The sequence below is a fragment of the Mesoplodon mirus genome, assembly GCF_964341445.2.
Source record: "Mesoplodon mirus genome assembly, chromosome: 3".
NCBI lineage: Eukaryota > Metazoa > Chordata > Mammalia > Artiodactyla > Ziphiidae > Mesoplodon > Mesoplodon mirus.
Genome location: NC_138978.1, coordinates 102821881 through 102840787, shown reverse-complemented (window position 1 = coordinate 102840787; position 18907 = coordinate 102821881). Strand labels below are relative to the sequence as shown.

The 18907-nt window shown below is 49.2% G+C and overlaps 1 protein-coding gene across 1 annotated transcript; it reads left to right on the top strand.

The window, feature by feature from the left end:
* Nucleotides 1-2616: 2616 nt before the first annotated feature.
* Nucleotides 2617-15472, top strand: MYBPHL (myosin binding protein H like; the record flags this gene model as incomplete). Its single annotated transcript, XM_082612165.1, is given in 10 exon segments — nucleotides 2617-2782; nucleotides 11149-11237; nucleotides 11791-11986; nucleotides 12199-12279; nucleotides 12282-12334; nucleotides 12473-12623; nucleotides 12725-12756; nucleotides 12760-12861; nucleotides 13188-13374; nucleotides 15459-15472. Coding segments are annotated over 10 exon segments (1071 nt in total), but the record flags the coding sequence as incomplete, so codon positions are not given.
* Nucleotides 15473-18907: the final 3435 nt, after the last annotated feature.

Sequence of the window (18907 nt, the reverse complement as noted above, 5' to 3'; positions counted from 1 at the left end):
TGACTAAGCTACAGTTTGTTAATATGAAAGCTTTTCCAGTTTTCTAGCTTCAAAAATCAAACTCCAGCAACCAGAGAATAAGTCAGTTAAAGAGCCAGAACTATTCATTTATAGCATGTAAGGTATTAGATAATTTATGGGAAAAGCTACTCACCTTTTTCTGCTTTATGCTCACAAAGATCTACCTCCCATGGGTATTTGTAAAAGCAGCTTTCTTGTTCTTACTCCGCGAAAGTAGCTGAGCCACCCCGTACAGCTTCTCAGTTTCAACCGCTACACTCTTCCTTCTGCACACAGCAGCATGTCATTACTCTCTTGAATTCCATGATCTTCTAGCAGGTTGATGAGTAACACCAAGGAGTTTACCTTCCACACCTTTCCATCTGCCCCTCTTAACGTTTCTCCTGCTGCTCTTACTCGTAGTCCTTCCTGACCCATTTCATTTAAGGACCTTCAAAGAATTGCAACTTTCCTCTCCTCCAAAATATTTCTTTTAGGGGAGGCTCCTGCCCACCCCCACTGAGCCTTTAGCCAAGCCTGACGACTGCTCAGCCTTCCGTCCTGGTGGGTATTTCCATTTAGTGCTTACTCTGGCGTCATGGTCTAAAGATGACCAGGCAGAGACCTTGCTCTTGAGGAGCCCATGTCTGCTGGAAGAGTCCTCCCCCAGGAGGTTATCCAAGGTGGTTTATTTTTGGGAATTCTATCTAACATAGTGTTCTAAGACTTCCTGCAACAGAATCAGTAGGTTTTTTTTAAATGCATATCCCACCTAGACCTATTAAATTAGCCTTTCCAATGGATAAGACCCTAGGAGTCTGCCTTTTTTGATTCTTCAGTTGCAACAAGGAGCTAAGACCAAAAGCCTGGGCCAGTCTCATCAAAGCATGGATTAAGTGGGGTATAAGCGGGGGCGGTGTTTGGAGTCCCCTGGTGTACTGTCTGGACTTGTAAGGGCTTTGGCTGGGTCAGACAAGAGAAATAGGTCAAAGAGGCCTTTACACAAATCCTGACATGACACGGGCGCAGCCTCTCACCACCAGCCCGAGGTCAAGCTCCACAGTCACCCTCTCCAGTCATCCTAGCTCCTGATAAACAGCTTCCTGGGCACCAGCTGTGTCTACAGGTTGTCCTAGCCCTCAGTCCCTATACAGGTTGCAAAGATGAGTTCTGGGGTTCTGTCCCACACCCCAAAATAGTAACAGGCTCCCAGGATCCTAATGACTGCCCCCAATTTGAGGGCTAAAGGGGAAAAATGAGTAAGGAGCTCATTCATTCAACCATACTCATTTGTTTCCATAAAAAATAAAGGAGAGGAGGGGAAGGGGGGAATGTGGGAACTCTACTTTCCACTCAACTTTGCTGTGAACCTAAAACTGCTCTTTAAGTCTACTTAAAGAAAAAAAAAATATATATATATATACATATATATATATATACATATATATATATATATATATATATATTCACAGAGGGGATGCCAGCTTCTGGAGATGAGAAAGTAGAGTATGATAGGAAACCAGATTGATTGGATGGAGTGCATGGAACATATAAATGATGGTCTGGTGAGCCTAGAAATCACATAAGACCTTTGGTATGTAACACCTACTGTGCTCTGGCCACTTTTATATACTTTTACCATTTTATCTTCAACACAATTGTGGCATCATCATCCCTTTTTTCATGGACCAGGGACCTGAGGTTCAGAGTACGTGATTTTCCAGGGTCACCTAGCAAATGAGTGAGTAGTAGAGCCCAGAGCCACACTCAAGTCCTCTAACCTTATGCTCCTGGCTCTCCCCTCCATCCCTGCTGCCTCTCACTGAATTTGTACTTTATCTCATAGGCAAGGGAGCTTTGAAAGGGACAAGTGCTGGCCCAATCTAAAAATAGCTTACATTTATCGAGCACTTAGTCGGCTACACTCTGCTAAGCACTTTACCCAGATTACCCCTTTGAATCCTCACAGCAACCCTATGGCTGTTATCTCCACTTCACAGGTGAGGAAACAGACCTGAGAGAGACTGTGATGTGTGGTTACAAGTCACACGGCCAATTGGTGAGGAAGCCAAAGTGAGCCGGGGGGTCTGGCTCCAGGGTGCAGACTCTGCCCTGCACTGCCACGGGGGGAGTGGAGAGGATGGGGCCGCCCCCATAAAGGCCGAGCTGGCGAGACTTTACAACTCAGCGAATTTGGGAGCAGAGAGGGAGAGACCACCTAAAGGTGTGCCTGTGAATCAGCTAAGCCTGGGGCCCCTTCCTTGGACCTGGACACCCTCGGATGAGCTGGAGGTCAGGAGCCGAGATGTCACCCCATCCTCCTGCCAGAAGCCAGAGGCCCCATTTGGATGGCCTGGGTGGGGAGGGGCTGTTTGAAGCTCAGGCGCTCCCCTTCCTCTCTGGTGCTCTCCCAAGATAACAGGACTACCGGGTCCTCCTCCTGCAGCTATTCTGGGCTGCGGTCTGCTCCCTGCTCTTCCCCTAGCCCCTGCTTCAGCCCTCTGGGAGTAGCTGGGTGGGAACAGGCCAGCCCTGTTACATAACCGTGCGGCTGGGACCCTGGGGAGGCCAGGCTGGAGAGCAGGTGCTCAGGCCCTCCCTCACCACCAACAGTGAAAATCTTCCTCTGGAGCCCAGCCTTGGGGTGGCCCAACATGGAGGCAGCCTCAGGATCCACGGCCGAAGGTGAAAGAAGCCAGCCTAGCCGATGCTGATGGAGCCCAGGCTTCACCTCGGCGGGGGGCCATCAGCCCCATTCCCCAGCTCCTGCCCCCCACAGAAGGTGATCCATGGGGATGGGGAGTGAGCAGTGGGAGTTGGGAGGATGCGCTACTGCCCTGACTGCACCTCCGTAGGTTTTGCAGATCTAAATGTTTTCACGGGATTGGTACTTAGGATGGGGGAGCATCCATTGGAGCCCCCACCCCCTTCCCTGGTGGATTCTAGCTTGCTGCTCAAATGTCTCTGCTGGGTTTTTGCTTTTTACCTGAAAAGTCAGTGAATGATGTTTGTGGCAATTTACAGTGACTAATAATGATAGGTTTGTATTTTTACCTTTAAAATATGTCTGTCACAGGGACCCGATATACCAACGCCAGTCAGGAAGGGAGTGAGGGGTGAGATGGTGTCCATCTGGATTTGGAGAAGAAAGAAGCAAAAAGCTTAGAGCCACTGGGAGGCTAAGTGGTGAACAGTACGTGACGCTCCGCCTCGCCCTCGGTAGAGCCGTGGGTCCTCCAGCTACCCCAACATCTCCACTGGCTCCCACGGGAAACCCTAGCCTCTTAGAGCCTGAGCTCTAAAGAAGCAGAGACCGTCCAGAAGAAGAATTTGGCTCCCTCTCTGTGGTCTCTGTGAGCCTCTCAGCATAAAGGCATTTTCGAGCTAGGAGGTGGTGGGTGCCCCTTCCAGCCCCAGAGTTCCCTGCCAGCAGCCCTGCTGCCCACCCCCCAGACTGCCCCTGGCTGAGGCCTTTGTAGCTAACAGCTCTGTGACATTTACCCTGGATGGCTCCCACTGCACCTGGCTCAGCCAACGGAAGTGGAAGACGGGAGCCTGGCTCTTCCCCTCTCCTGCGAGGTAATCGGCGGAAGCAACTACGGGGGCCGCACGAAACATTTAAGACAGTTCCCTGCGCAAAGTCCCCACTTCTGGCCCCTTGGAGTCTTGAGTGCAGAGGATGCAAAGACCACAAACGAGACACCATGGAATCCCTGGGTAGGGAGAGGTAGGAAAAGAAGACAGCATCTAGACTCAATTCCCAGGGCCACCTCCAGCAGCTCCGTGACCTTGTCCAAGTCAATGGACTGCTCAGTTTCAATTTCCTCTCTGTAAAATGGGGAGTAATAGTATCTACCTGGTAAGGTAGTCGAAAGGCTTGTTGAGATAATCCAAAGTGCCTTGGAAGAGGCCAAACAAAGATGTGAATAGATAATAAATTATTTCCAAGTCAGGGATAAAGACTGAGTTCTCCCTGCAAATAGGGTTGTGGAGGGAAAGTTTGCTGCCTCTCATCATCCTGATGGAAGATGCTGGGTCTTCAGCATTTGAATGTCAGGGGCAGAGAGCCGACCGAGTTTGCCCCACTGAAAAACAGGTAAAGAGAGCAGAAGTTATTGGGAACATACTAGGCTAGAATGGTCTTGAGGCAGAAAACCAGTTTCTTCCCCAAAAGGCCCAGGGAATAAGTCACAGGCAGAGGGAGAATGAGAGCCAGGACTGCTGACTCTCTGACCACTGGTCTCCACAAAACCCTGGGGGAGGGCGCTCATCCCTCCCACACTCCTCCCTCCTGATGGCCCCTGGCCACAGCCCCCAAGTGTGGCCTGAAGGGCCCTGATCTTGTGTGTGGCCTCAGGGCCACCAGCACCCAGCAACTCAACCCACCGGCATCCCAGAGGTCACTAGCAGCAAGGACTCCTTGTGACATTGTGCAAAGTGTTTGCATCTGTTATCCGGTTGGGAGAAGAAGACATGAGTTCAAACCCTAGCTCTGTCCTGTGACCCAAGGCAAGTCAATCCACCCCTCTGGGCTTCTATTTTCTCATCTGTAAATTGAGAGGTTGAACTAAATCAGAGTTCTTAACCCTTTGGTGGATATGGATCCCTAGGAAAATCTGATGAAAGCTGTGGATTCTTGCTCCAAGAAAAATACTCAACAAAGTTCAGGCTTCATAGCATCACTGAAGCCTAACCAGAGGTCTTCAGGGGGGTGCTATGGTGCTGGACTAGATGGCCCCCAAGTTCCCTGTGAGCACCAAGGACTTTTCCTTCCTCTTAACGCCTCCTCTTCCTTATGGGGAGCTCTATGGGACACAGAAGGGCACAGCGGCTAGCATTTGAGTGCACATGAAATGGAGCAGGCGTCAAAATATTTGTGACATTAAAATGAACTGCAACTGGCCGACACTGAGCTTTTAGTCAAGAAAGAATGCTCCATGGCTAAATAAGCAGAAGTAGGTGTGGCACTGGGAAACCATCCTCTGTCACTCTCAGCACTACACAGAGGCACCGTGTCCTGGAGGCAATGCTGGGCAGGGGCCAGAGGAGAGCTTTCGAAAGAGTGAGAGCCATGGGACAGACTGCACCCTGACACGGAGAAGAGGGGACCCTGAGACCCAGTAGGAGGGCCCGTCTGCTGATCTCAGCTCGATTGCTTCCAACTGACCCTGTGTCCTCTTTCAATCTGGACTGTTCTGTGTCTTCCAGGCTTGGGAAGCTGAATCCCTAGCCTTGAAGTGACCATCCTTCCTTCCTCCCTCCCGCCCTCCCACTGTCCCTTCCTATCCTCTTTCTTCCTTCTACAAATATTTACTTTGTGTCTACTATGTGCCACGCACTGTTACAAAAATGCACAAAATAGGCAAAAATAACTTCCCTTGTGGAGATTACATTCTATGTAAGGAGGTAGATAATAAATAAGCAAATAAAATATATAAAATATCAGAAAGTGATAACTGCTATGCTGAAAAATAAAGCAGAGAAAGAGGAGGGTATAAAGTGCTGGAGTGGGAAGTGTACTTGCTTTTTCAAGCAGGATATTCAGTGAAAGTCTTGTTAATAAGGTGATCTGAGCAGCAACTTAAAGGAGACCAGAGAACAATGCATGCAGATATTGAGAGTGAAGGTTTTCCACAGAGAGAACAGTAAGTGCAAAGGCCCTGAGGCAGGAGTGTGCATTATGGATTGGGGCCACTGTGGCTGTAGCAGAGTGAGGGAGAGAATAGCAGGTTTGGGGTCAAAGAGGTAGCAGGACCATTGTGAACACTGGTTCAACCCTGAGACAGATGGGCAGCCAGCGCAGGGTTTTAGGTGAGATCTGGCATGATCAGGTGTAGGTTTTAAGACTTTTCTGGCTGCTGAGTTAAGAATAGGCTATAGGCAGGCTTTAGACACTAGCAAGATTGTCAACTGAGAATAAGGATTCAGGAGAAGGTATGGAAGTTTTAGAAGAGGGTGTACCACAGTCACCCAGGAGAACAGGAGATTGAGTGAATTAGGGAAGTCTGGCAGATCCACCAGGGTCCATTTGGAGGCAATGGCCAACAATTTACAGTCAGCATAGTTTTGTAATATTTTTCCCCAGTCATGTTTGGCCGTGTGGATGCAGACATTGAGGGGGTGTATTTAACTGGGGCTGGGTATTGCTAGGAAGTGGAAAAGGATTAGGGCTTTGAGTGGGTATGCAAGGGAGTGAGTCTAACAATGACCATGGAATCTAATTTGGGTGGGAAAGAAAGTGATAACATGGAGGGGTGATGGAGAGTGAAGGGGTGGGAAGGTAATGGATCAGAGGTCTCAGTGGGCTGAAGGATCACTGCTGGTGGAGCTTTAGAGGGAGGGAGCTGAAGGGATAGAGACTGTTCATTAGGTTATGCGAGTTGATGAAACAGGCCTCAGAATTTAAGGCTCAAATACAATAGATGTTTATTCCTTACTAGCAAAACAACTAAAAGCAAGCGTTCCTACTCAGCAGATAGTTCTCCAGCACTAATTCAGGGACCCAGGCCTCTTCCATCTTGTGGCTCCGCCATGCCTTAGGGCCCCGTGATCATCTGCATGCAGCTAGCAGATGGGAAATAGAGAACTCATTCATTAAAAGCCTCGACTCAGAAGTGATTCTCATCACTTCCACTCACATTTCACTGGCAAGAGCTAGTCTCATTGTCATACAGCAAGTGGGGCAGCTCCTTCTCAGAGATCCCTATACTATGGAAGAGATAATATGTACAAATTGTTGTGAGCAATTAGCCGTCCCTGTCATGGAGGTGGTGCTGAGAGAGTGGGACGCTTGAAATTCAGATTCTAGAGTGGCTATAGTTATTGGTCTAGACAATGACCAAAGGAACCATGGGCTGAAGCCGAGGAGGACGAACTCATTGGAGGAGTGGCAGGCAAGGCTGGGAGCGGCCCTGCAGGGACTGGAAGTCTGGGTGTTGACATGATCAGGAATCATGACTGGAGAAATGTTGGAGAAAGTGACACTGAGCCAGGGCTACCGTCATCAGCATGAGGGGGAGACTGCCACAAGGGGGGAGGGTGATGGAGTCTTTTCCTCAGAGAAGTATTGCCTAGTTCTATGTCCTTTTATTTTTTCTGATCTTAGTTTCATGGCCTTCAAGGAAGTGACACTCTTGTCCTTCACAAGGTTTTTTTTTTTTTTTTTTTTTTGAAGTCACCACATTTCTTTCCCACCACACTCCTCCAGACAAGTTTCTGATAAGGTCAAGGCCACACCCTATGCATCTGCTAATGTTTCTGTAAGAAATGCTGGTGTTTTTTGGATCCCTGGAAATCTCTGGGGTTTTTTGGGAGCCATAGCTTGCCTTGTGCATTTGCCCTCTTTTGGTAACCGTTCACTCACACAGGCCTGTGCATGTGTGCACACATGCACACGAACTCGCAGTCTTGCACACTCACACACGCACACACTCCTCCACTCTTTCAATGTGTCTATCTTGTTCCTTCATTCTCTGGGCCATAATTAATACCATCAATCTGAACTACACAGTCCTTAGGGAATCGCTGGCAGAAAGTCTTTAGCCATGTGAAACCAAGTTATGAGAGGATGGGAACAATTATTTCCCATGAGCAGAGAATAAGGAAATGGGCATAAACCTCAGCAGGATGAAATTCGGTAGAATTAGGAAGGATTTTCTAATCAAGAGAAGTCGAGATCTCTGGACTTTAAGTAGTTTCCTCTCCATTCCTTTTTAAGACAGTATTCTGTCTGAGAGAAATTCAGTGCTGAGAGCAACACAGCTCAGAAGCCAAGGGCTCTCAAAGGACTTTTCAAAATGTCTTTTACCTAAGACTCTATGAAGGGAGAAAACCTCATAGACAAACTGCGGCTGTCTCAGACCTGGTCTTAGAAAACCGAGGTTCTGCTTTAGGGCTGTAGCCTTTGGTTCACATCCCTCCTGGCATATGAGGAGGAGAAAGACCTTGGGCGTCAGGGAAAGCCATGTTTCTCCAAGGTCAGTACAATTAACACCTCGCTTGACTGTGGACGTGTGAAAAGAGATGTCTCAGATGAGCCCTCCTATTAACACTCTTAGCAAGGGGTCAGGTTGCTCTTGTTTGCTGGGCAGATTCAAGGCCTCGGGTGCGCTGGGGAAGAGCTTGCTGCAGCCCAGGCACCTGGAGCTGTCACACACTCTCTGTCACCTCCCATATTTTGTCAGCGGCTTTAGCCTTAAGCCCATCCTCTGCCCTCCCACTGGGGCTGGGAGACTGCTGAGAGCAGAATCCTCGCCTACTAGTCCTCAGACTTGGAACATTCTAAATAGTAACTTAAGTTTGTCCCCTACTGATTCACCATCTTGTCAGGGAATCCCACTTCTAAGCAAGGAACTGGCCCAGGAGCCCTCCAGGGAGGAAGAATCCACCATCCTGGCTGTCAGCCTTTCTCCTCTGTCTCTGACCCCTGCTGGCATCCCCTCTGGATCTCAGGGCCATTCTGCTCATCCTCCTCCTAATTCCCCCATCTTAGCTTACATTCCACATAAACTTATTTCTTTCATTTTTCTCCTTAGTTCAAGTGAAACAATGCTAATCTTTTCCAGGATATTTTTCTAGGAAAGACTAAGTGGGAACAAATACTATATACATCAGCATGCACCTACCTACAGAAGCCCCCTTCCTACCTGAGGTGTAGGCAGAGCAGGGCTCAACTGGCACCTCTTCCAGGCGTGACAGCCTGGGTTCCTTTCCTCACATCAGCCTTTTCAATCCTTGAGTGTGGCCCCTTGCCTTCCCTTCTTGGCCTCTTCCCTCCAGGGGCAAGATCACTGCAGGAGCCCTGACTGTGGTACCCAGTCCCAGGTGGACACTGAAGGGCAGGTAAGTGGACAGATATGCTGTCATGCTCAGAGAACAGGTCCTTCAGACACACATTCCTAGATGGTGCCAGCACGACTTCACAACCGGCCGTGAGGTCAACAGCAAAGCTGTTTCTCTCTCCCAGCCCTTTCCTTCCAGTCTTCTCCTTGCTCTGGGTCCTCACCAAGGTCCTTCCTAACTCAGAGGTTCTGTAGGCAGCGCAAGGGACAGCAGAGCCGGCTTCTCCCCAGCCCTCTCCCCGGCAAGCGTGAAGCGTTAGGTCCCCACTCAGCAATGGGGAACCAAGCCCAACAAGATGAGGTTTTGACCCTCCTTTTCAATTGCCGCCCTCTTTTTGCAGAAAACCCTGGAGTCATATCCGCCTGTTCTCAACTCCTTGGTCGCTTGCCAAGATGGCCACAGGAGAGGAACACATCACACAACACTTCTTCTGTTCTTCATGCCCCGCCTCCACCCAAACTGCCAAAGTCGAACAGAGGGCAGCCGAGCAGGGTCATTCAGCTGCCTGGGCTCCGAGCTGAGTCCTTGCTGAGGCCTCAGGCCCTGGGCCATACGGGCAGGACAGCACTCAGAGCACTGGAGGCCCCGTACCACGCAGTTCCCACTTCTGTCAGGGTAGAGGGTGAGGCACACCTAAGACAGCACAACCCAGGTTAAAATGTAAGCCACACGGTGAAAAAGGAAACTAGGTAAATAAAATGGATGGCATGCACTGAATATTTCTGTCTATATTCATCCACAAAGCCCAAGTAATCTCGAGATGCTAATCGGGGCGGACTACGGAAGTTCCTGGTCTCTAAACAACGATCTACAAATTGAGGTGTAGGAAGAGCTTCGTAGACCCTTCGTTTATTTTATTTTCAATTTCACCATTCAAATTCTGCATTATGTAATGTACATTTTAAACAGTTCAATTTGTAAGTAAACATACATACATTGGGGTGAATGTTCAGGGATGTATTTACAGGGAAATGTGTGTTATCAAAAAGTTTGGAGGGCTTCCCTGGTGGCGCAGTGGTTGAGAGTCCGCCTGCCGACGCAGGGGACACGGGTTCATGCCCCGGTCCGGGAAGATCCCACATGACGCGGAGCGGCTGGGCCCGTGAGCCATGGCCGCTGAGCCTGCGCGTCCGGAGCTTGTGCTCCGCAGCGGGAGAGGCCACAACAGTGAGAGGCCTGCGTACCGACAAAAAAAAAAAAAAAAAAAAAAAAAAAGTTTGGAATCTGCTATCGAGCTGTTTGCCACAGTTGTGTGCTGGGGTGGAGCTCTTCCCACTGCTAGGAATGAAGGAGCGGGGAGGCTGGGGAGTTGGTGGGAGCTGAGACTGTCACGCTGCCTGTAAGACTATGGCAGCGGCGGACTGTCTGTGCCTGAGAAGGGAGGAGGCAGTAGCACCAGAAGCCTGGAAAATGGAGTAGATTTCAGCCAGGCCCGAAGGGAACCCAGGTGGGATGTCTGCACTTCCTCAGCCAAGGCTGCCGGAGGCATCCTGAGGGAAAGTTACACCTGGTCATTCCCAAAACTCACACTCAGCACTTTCCTGAGCATCTCCTGTCTTCATCCCGGAAGCCAATAAACATAATCTAATCTCTCTTCTCACTGGCCCATGCCTGGAAGATCAAGGGGGACTAAGCAGTGGACCTTATCTTTCCCAGATTCTGACTGTACAAAGTGATCCTCCACAGACTGGAAGACACTGTGCAGGCCCCTGAACAGGGCAGCCCTGCAGAGAAGGGACCAGACGCCAGCTCCCTCTGCAGTGACATCAGTGCTGTCCTGGTGGGGCCAGGGTGTTGACTCTGCCTGTAGAATATAAAGCTTTCTCCTCGGGGTCTGGCACCAAACTGGGGAGCGGGGCGGACACTTGGGGGTCAGGATTGACATTGAAAGTGGCCTTGATAAAAGGAGTGTTGTTGAGGACAAATGTAGAAAAGGAGTGGAAAGACAGACTACTCGGACTGGACTGGTCTGTGCACAAACAAAAAAGAGATCTCAGTTGATGAAAAGTCGATGGTGGAGAGTTACCAATTAAAAGAAGTAGGTGTCAGGCTTGCGCTTCAGTGCTCTTTCTGCTGAGGCTAACTCTCTCTACAGGATCCCACAGCTGGTTGCTTATCCCTAAATCCCAGTGAGACAATGGGAGCTATCTTCCCATTCCCCGAGAGAAGGCTTAATTTGCTGAGTGTTGCCTGGGTCACCTGGCCATGGAGCACAGCTAGACGCAGCATCCACTTCTACTTCCTCTAAACACTCCTCTTCCCCCCAGGGAGGCTCACCACCCCGTTCTCTCTCTTTCCATCACTCAGAGCACCCCAAGATCTGGCTACCTCAGGCCCTGAGGCAGACCTACCTCCGGAAGGTTGGAGACACTCTGAATCCACTAATCCCGTTCCAGGTGATCATGACAGCCCCACGTTGAGTCCATGACTGGAGCCAGGCCAGGGTTTTGATTTGGAAACAAAAAACAAGAGTCCTGCTAGCAGTGGTACAGTCGTCCTAGCCTTGAATGGAAGGGACATGTCACCAAGTGTGAGGCCAAAGAGCCCTTCCATCAGCACTCCTGCGGGGTGTTGGGGTCAGGTCAGGTGGGGTATGCCCAGGTGATGATGTGAGGCTAATCCATGCCCTTCAGTCAGCAGGGGTCTGGGAGCTCTCAGTTTGGAGGGCTCTCAGGAGTTTGGGCAGCTAATTTTAGTCCCAGCTGCCCTGAGTGTCCATGATCTAGAATCTCAGAGGCGGGGAGACTCAAAGCCAACCCCCTTTCCCATGATCCTGAGGCTATTGCTGAGAGATGGAAGTCTGCTGGGACAGTCCACCAACCTCTCACTCAAGGAATTTGCAGCTGCGAGTCAAGTCACCATGTGGACCTGGTGGATCTGACCCCTGTTGCAGCCGGGAGGGGCAAGAGGCCTCTCGGGGCAGCTCACAGCTTTCTCCCCATTTCTCAGGGCAAACCCCAACCTCAAGCTATCTGCACGCATGACGGCTGTGCCTTGGACGCCAGTCATGTGAGCATGGGGAATAGGGAGCAGGACTCCAACCTCTTCATCCGAGAGGCCCAGCGTGCTGACTCAGGTCACTACCAGCTCCGTGTGCAGCTGGGCGGGCTGGAGGCCACCACCACCACTGACACCCTGGTGATCGGTACGGTGGGGGGAATGGGAGACGACGTGGTCCTTGGGGGCTCCCACCCCAGCCTGAAGAGGAATCAGCACAGAGAGCCGGGGAAGCGGGGCTGTGGGATGCAGTGGTGGGTGAAGGGAGGGGTGGCCAAGCAGAAGCGGACGGGCCCCTCCTGGAGTGATGTCCTGGCGTGTGAGGCGTGCCATGCCCGCTGCCATGCTTGGCCCTTTCAGAGAGGCCAGGCTCTCCACAGAGTATCAAGTTGGTGGATGTCTGGGGCTCCAGCGCTACCCTGGAGTGGACTCCGCCCCAAGACACGGGAACGCATTCCTGGGATACGCGGTGCAGAAGGCTGACACCAAATCTGGGGTGAGGCCCAGCTGGGATGGAGGGAGGGAGGAACAGCACGTTCTGGAATGGGGCTCTGGTAGTTCCACGCAGTAGGCTGGGGCGGAGTGAGTTGCCAAAACAGGGGTCTCATTCCGGGCATCTTCCGGGGCCCCACAGCTGTGGCTCATGGTGCTGGAGCGCTATCACCGCGCCGTCTCCGACTTCATCGTCGGCAACTCCTATGCATTTCGAGTCTTTGCTGAGAACCAGTGTGGGCTCAGCCAGACAGCCTCTGTCACTGCCGACCTGGCCCACATCCAGAAAGCAGGTAAAGCACCGAGACTCGGAGCTGGGAAGAGTTAAGGAGAAAGAGTTGAAGATGGATGGGGCTCTCAGGTACTACAGCAAGGCCCTCCTTGGTCCCCTCAGCTACTGTTTACAAGACCGAGGGGTTTGTCCAGTGAGACTTCTCAGAAGCCCCGAAGTTCACCCAGCCTCTGGCAGACTGCACTACAGTCATTGGCTGTGACACCCAGCTCTTCTGCTGCGTCCATGCCTCCCCCAAGGTGAGCAGGGAGGCTGTGCTGCTTCCTGCTTCTGCTCTAACCTTAGCTGCGTCGAAGAACATTCTGACCAAAACATTTGTTCCCGTCACCATCATCTGCCTCTTCCACAGCACATTATGTAGGAACACTGAGGGCACTGGTGTCCCAAGACAGGCTGATGTGGATAATGTTTCCAGTTTTGCTTTTAGTGTTTGTTCCTCATATATGAAGATGTCACTTAATGACCTGCTAGCAATTGGGCACGAGATTCAAAGCTGTCTCTCTGGCAGGGGGGCTGGAGTCCTGTTGGTTGCTCCTGACTCACCACCCTCATCTATATCTTCCAGCCAAAGATCATCTGGCTAAAGAACAAGATGGATAACCAAGGCAACCCCAAGCACAGAGCCCTCACTCACCTGGGAGTCAGCTCCCTAGAAATCCACAAGCCCGGCCCCTTTGAAGGGGGCATCTACACCTGCAAGGCCGTTAACCCCCTGGGGGAGGCGTCAGTAGCCTGTCGGGTGGATATGAAAGGTAAGGGCAGAACTCGTCACCTCCTCTCTCCACAGGTGGGAAAGTCGAGGGCAGAGACACAAGCCTAGACAGAGACGGGCTCCGGTTGCTTCCCCTTCAGGCCTTCTCATCACTGTCATCATCAGGATGTATTTTAGGAGCCATTTTTATCATCCACTCCTCATTTCTCTCCATCATAATTCTGTAATATAGGAAGAATCACTATTTCCACTTTGCAAAGGAGAAATCTGAAGCACAGGGAGGTGATTGATCAGTTTACCTGCGATTTCCAGTGCTGGTTAACTGAGGAGTTGGCACTATGGTGGAAAAGAGGCCAAGTCTGCTGGACCTCACCCAGATCATTTTTCACTAAACTATACAATCTGACTCAATCCAGGAAAGCTTTAGCTTTTTATTGGGCTTTTAAAAAAACCAGAGGACTTTTGTCTCTAGTTGGTTAAAAGGGAATATTGCACATCCTCTCTACCGCTTTTAAAGTATTCATTCATTTATCCATTCCTGTCCCCTTGCTCAGATTGCCATCATTGCATTTAGAATATTGTTTTATAATTATCTATTTACTGATCTGTTTCCCCATAAACTGTGAGCACTGTGAGGGCAGGGACCATCTTATTCGCCTTTGTCCCCCAGCGTCCAGCCCAGTTTCTGGCACACAGTGGGCACTTTCTAAGCATGTGCAGCATGACTCAGGAATGAATGGGCCATTACATGTCCTATTCTTCCCTCCGCATAGACTCCTAATTAGCACCATGGACTCCCCCAAACCTGGAAGTATATCCCTTCTTGATGCTCTGAAAGGTTTCCCAGAGATTTCTGAGATGTTAAAACGGAGAGATGTCAACACGGAGACATGTCTGAATTTTGCAGCTCCTAACTGAGGCACCCTAAGCAGACATGGGCAACTCTGAGGAAGGTAAGGAAAGAGGGACAGGGGATCTGAATGGAGTGTTTCATGTTTATGGCTAGTGTTGCTGAGTCTGAGACAGATATGTATTCCTGAGCCTTTCAACCATACACTCACTGGCAACCACTTTTCTTTTAACCACTTTTTTTCTTGTAAGTGAATACTATCATCCCTGTGGAGGGAATTTACCATAGATGAGGTCTACTTTTGTCACATCCTCTATCTATCTGTACTCCTCAAGTTGATGACAGGAATTAAACCTAGTGGCCCTCTGAGGAAGAGTGATAGCATCTACCTAATTGTAAAGGGGTTTTGTGGGATGGAGTGAGCAGGTGCTGTAAGAAAAGGTGTCAAGGAAAACAATCAGGAGTGGAGGATGGCTGAGGTCACCACCACCACCACATGGCAGAAAAAGAGAGAGGAAGGTGTTCTTATCAATTAAGTGTTTCTACCTCAGTATCTTAAGCATGGTGAAAAACAGATGAGTTTGCTTCCTTTTTACTTTGAAGATTTTGGATTCCTTCCCTTCCAAGAGAAGAAAACCACTGTTATCATTATATGTCAACAATAATTGAACATGTAGGGAATGTGGTCCCAAGCAGCACGTTACTGGCAAAGGGCAACTCAGACCATCATTTAGAATTTGATAACTGCTTCAGACTCTAAATCACTCACAGCAGAAATGTTGTGTACAGACTGATGAGTGGGGTGAAAAGGAAGCTCATGAGAGAATTAAAGAGAACTGGTTCCCAACATCTCCTCTGACTTGCAGCTCCTGGCCAATGAAACCCAAGAATGAATTCCATCCCAGAAGCCATTTATTTAAGCCTCTCACTGATCTTTAGCGAATGAAAACCTTGAGGGATGCATTAAAAGTACAAGCTTCTCAGGAGATCTCTCTCTCTGCCAGCTGGCTTGCACAGCCAGTTCTCTCGCCATCCCTCAATTCCTTCTCTGCATTAAGGTTAAGGTTAATGTCATGTTGTGTTGGTGTTATCCTTGTCACTCTTAGTGCCCTTTTCCATCTCTCCTGGTCAGTGCCAGCAACGAAGCAGGGTAAATACAGAATTCAGAGCACAGGACCCAGGGACCATGAAAGGAGGTCATCTCAGCAGCCTGGATGAGCTCTCACTGTTTGCCATTATGGCCACAACATACCCTCTCTTTTCTGTGCCTCCAGGAAGCCTGTGGTGAGACTGTGTTCTTAAGGAGCTCCAGCATAGTGTCTGTTTGGACTAATCTAAATAAAGGTGTGGATCCTCGCTGCGTAAGTGTCCATCTGTTTGAGCCTTTTTATATAGAAAACCATTGAGAAAGTTGGAATCCTTCAGCCAGACTGTATGGAATCTGCGGACCCCCAGACTCCTCTTTCTCTTCCCATAACTACATTCTCTTCCACAGAGGTTCCTAACACTGTCCTTTTCTCTAGACAGTCTATGACAACTCTATACAGTATTAGGTGCTCAAAGGGATGCTCAAGATGACCTGCTCTCTTCCTCTCTATGCTTTCCAGTATAAGTTGGAAAACAGGATGCACATCTATCACAGAGACACAGACAGCAGGACACATAAATACACACATAGCTAATTAAAGACAGAGCACTAAGATGTGAGGGCTGGGAGAGAGCGAAGAAACCAGTGCAGAGTCTCATTAAGCCCTGGGGAAAGAATAAAAGTGATGTGCTCTTGCTTACATGTTTTCATTTCTATAACAAATAAGATACTGAAGGCATTCTGTGATGGGATCTGCAAAAGATAACAACAATTCCTCCCATCCTGGAAGGGTCATGGTGCTCTTTCCACCAAGAGTTGGAGTCTTTTTCTCCCCCCTTGAATCTGGCTGACCATGTGCCCTGCTTTGACCAAAAGAATGTAGTGGAGGTGATGCTATGCCAGGTGAGAGGTCTACTAGTCTCTGCTTTTGCTTTTGGAAGTCAGCTCCCACGTAAAGAATCTCAGGATAGATTACTGAATTATGGGAGGCCACATGGAGGACAACTAAGCATCCCAGCTGACAGCCAGCACCACAGCCCTAGACATGTGTGGCTACCTTGGACCCCTCAACCCTAGTCAAACCCAATCTGTTCCTCATGTAGAGACAGGCTGTCCTTGCACAGCCCTGCCCAAACTGTAAAATCACAAGCAGATGAATAGTTGCTATTGTTTCAAACCACTAAATATTGAGTGGTTTGTTGCACAATAATACATAACTGAAACAGCCTTCTACGCACCAGGCATTCTCTCTTTTAATCTTCATTTTACAAATGAGTGAGTTGAAGCTTATAAATTGCTCCAAGTTATGTAGCTGGAAAGTAGAAGTTCTAAGGTTTGAATCACGTCTGTTTGACTTCAAGTCTTCCCTATCTCCTCTGATCTCTTTCACCCAGGGACCCCCACTGTTTTGGTCTGGGTTGGAATCATGAGTTTAAGAAAGAAAAAATTTCTAGGAGGCAGTAAATATAAGGCAAGGTTTTGAGGAGGAAGTGGATATGTTTTGGCTGAGTGTGAAGAAGAGCTTTTCTGTTCAGACCAAAGGCCTATTTTCAGATGAGGTCAAGTATCTATTCCAGCCTTTCTCAACTGGAGTTCTATGAGAAAGTCCCAATGCCCCAAGGCATTCATTGTATGTCATAAATTAACTTCTTCCTATGCATCTAGAATGTTACTAGTTATGTAGCATCCTTGGGAAAACTGAGAAAATAGTCACACAAATCATTTGTAGGGTCTAATGCACTTGCGGATCCCCGGCTGAGAATGTTGAGAGGGCCATTAGGGAGCAGGGGCCAGAGTCCCGAGCCAGCCAGTCACGTACACAGTGACCAAGAGGCTTCCCGGCATTCAAGGAGAACTGCACTGGAATCCTTAAATTCTTCATTTATGCACTCAACACTATGCTCAAAGTACCTTCTCAACTAAGGCTTACCATGTGCCTGGGAGGGGGTATAATTTCTTCATTAATTCATTTCTTCATAATTTACCCCAAATCTTTAACTCTTATTCATACATACCATTTTGGAGTTGAGCTGAGGGGGACACATTATTTCCCAGATTAGTGGCCTTACGCTGAGTGAAGAATTCTTGTGCCTGAAATCTATATTTTCTGGCTTTGTTGTCATTCTGATGGAAGAGAAAGCAGATCCATTGCTTCTTCTCTTCAACACCTTTCAAAATCATCATTTGGTGACAGAAAATTGGAGATGAGTTTCCTTAGAAGAAATTAACTTCCAACTTGCTAAAACTGCCTCTTCCACTTACCTGAAGGTGGGTGAAGAATTTCCCTACTCAGGCTGCTCCTAGGGGAAGATGGAATGCAGTTAATTAACAGCTTCTTTCCCTCTGATCTCCACTACCTGCCTGAAGAGAGAGTAGCTACTGGTTCTGGTTTTCTTACCTCCAAAGAATCTGAAACCTGCAAGCAACTAAAATTCCACTGTCACCAGGAAACCTACGGAAAAAGAGGCAGTCCTCTTCTCTCGGCTCTTCCTCACATAAGCTTGCAAGTTCTGGGTCGCCCCACCCTCTCCCTTATCACACCACTAAATTCCAAGTCTCCTTCGCTCCCTGTGGCATTTATTACTGTAACATCTCACTCCTGCCAACCTCACCACCTCAACTTCACAACTAAAAACTAGGAAGTAAACAAAAAGCCTATAAACCGCCAGAATAATGGTCATAAACTCTGGAGACTAAAAGCTTAGGCTCTTTGTTTACGGGAAAGCTCTTCAACCATTCTTTTCGGGACTTTTAACTTAAAAATTTTAGAATATTTCTGAGAAGCTCTGTTAACTGGTGGCCCAGTCTATTCACAGGCAACCCTTGGAAACAACAAAGAAAATCCCTAATAAGTAGGCTTAAGCTTTTTACACCACAGCTTTAATTTAGAGGAAGGCACACGGTATAAAACTTGATGTTCATAACTATCCTCCTAACCATGTACTGTGACGGTCACGATCCTCTTAGATAAGCGAGGGGTCAAACATAAGCTCAGAGAGGTCAAAGATACTCAATATACTTGTCAACAGAGGAGCCACGGTTGAATCTGAACCCAAATCTCCTTGTCTGAAAAGCCCATTGTTTTCTTCACACCTTGTATGCCTCAGGTTCCGAATGTTCTCGCCTAAAAAGCCGATGTTAGATGTACGTCTTAGCCTCATATACCTAAAATATAAATGTTTAGTTGCTTCCGTGAATACACCTGAGGGATCAGGCTAACACTGGGCTTCCGAATGGAGTGAGCCGAGTGAGCCCAATAAAACGAATTTCCTCAGGCAGAGCTTTAGTTCTAGGACCTACGGCCGCAAGGGGCGTCAAAGCTCAGCTCTGCCCCGCACGAGAAGGAGGGGGCGGAGAAGAGGGGGGCGGCAGGTCGCGAAACTCTCACTCATTGGCCCGTTCCCTCGCGGGCCGCCGCGAGGTCCCGCCCCTCGCATTCCCGGCTCCGGGAGGGAAGCCGAACAAGGTCTCCCGGGCGAGCCTCAGCCCTCCAAATGAAGCCTTTCTTGGAACGGCTTTCCACTCGGCCCCCACCTGCGGACTTCCGGCCGGCTACCCCTCCACCGCCCCGCCCCACAAGGGCGGAGGATGCTGACCTTCACCAATCATTGAGCGCGTGTGGTAGGAGTGGGTGGG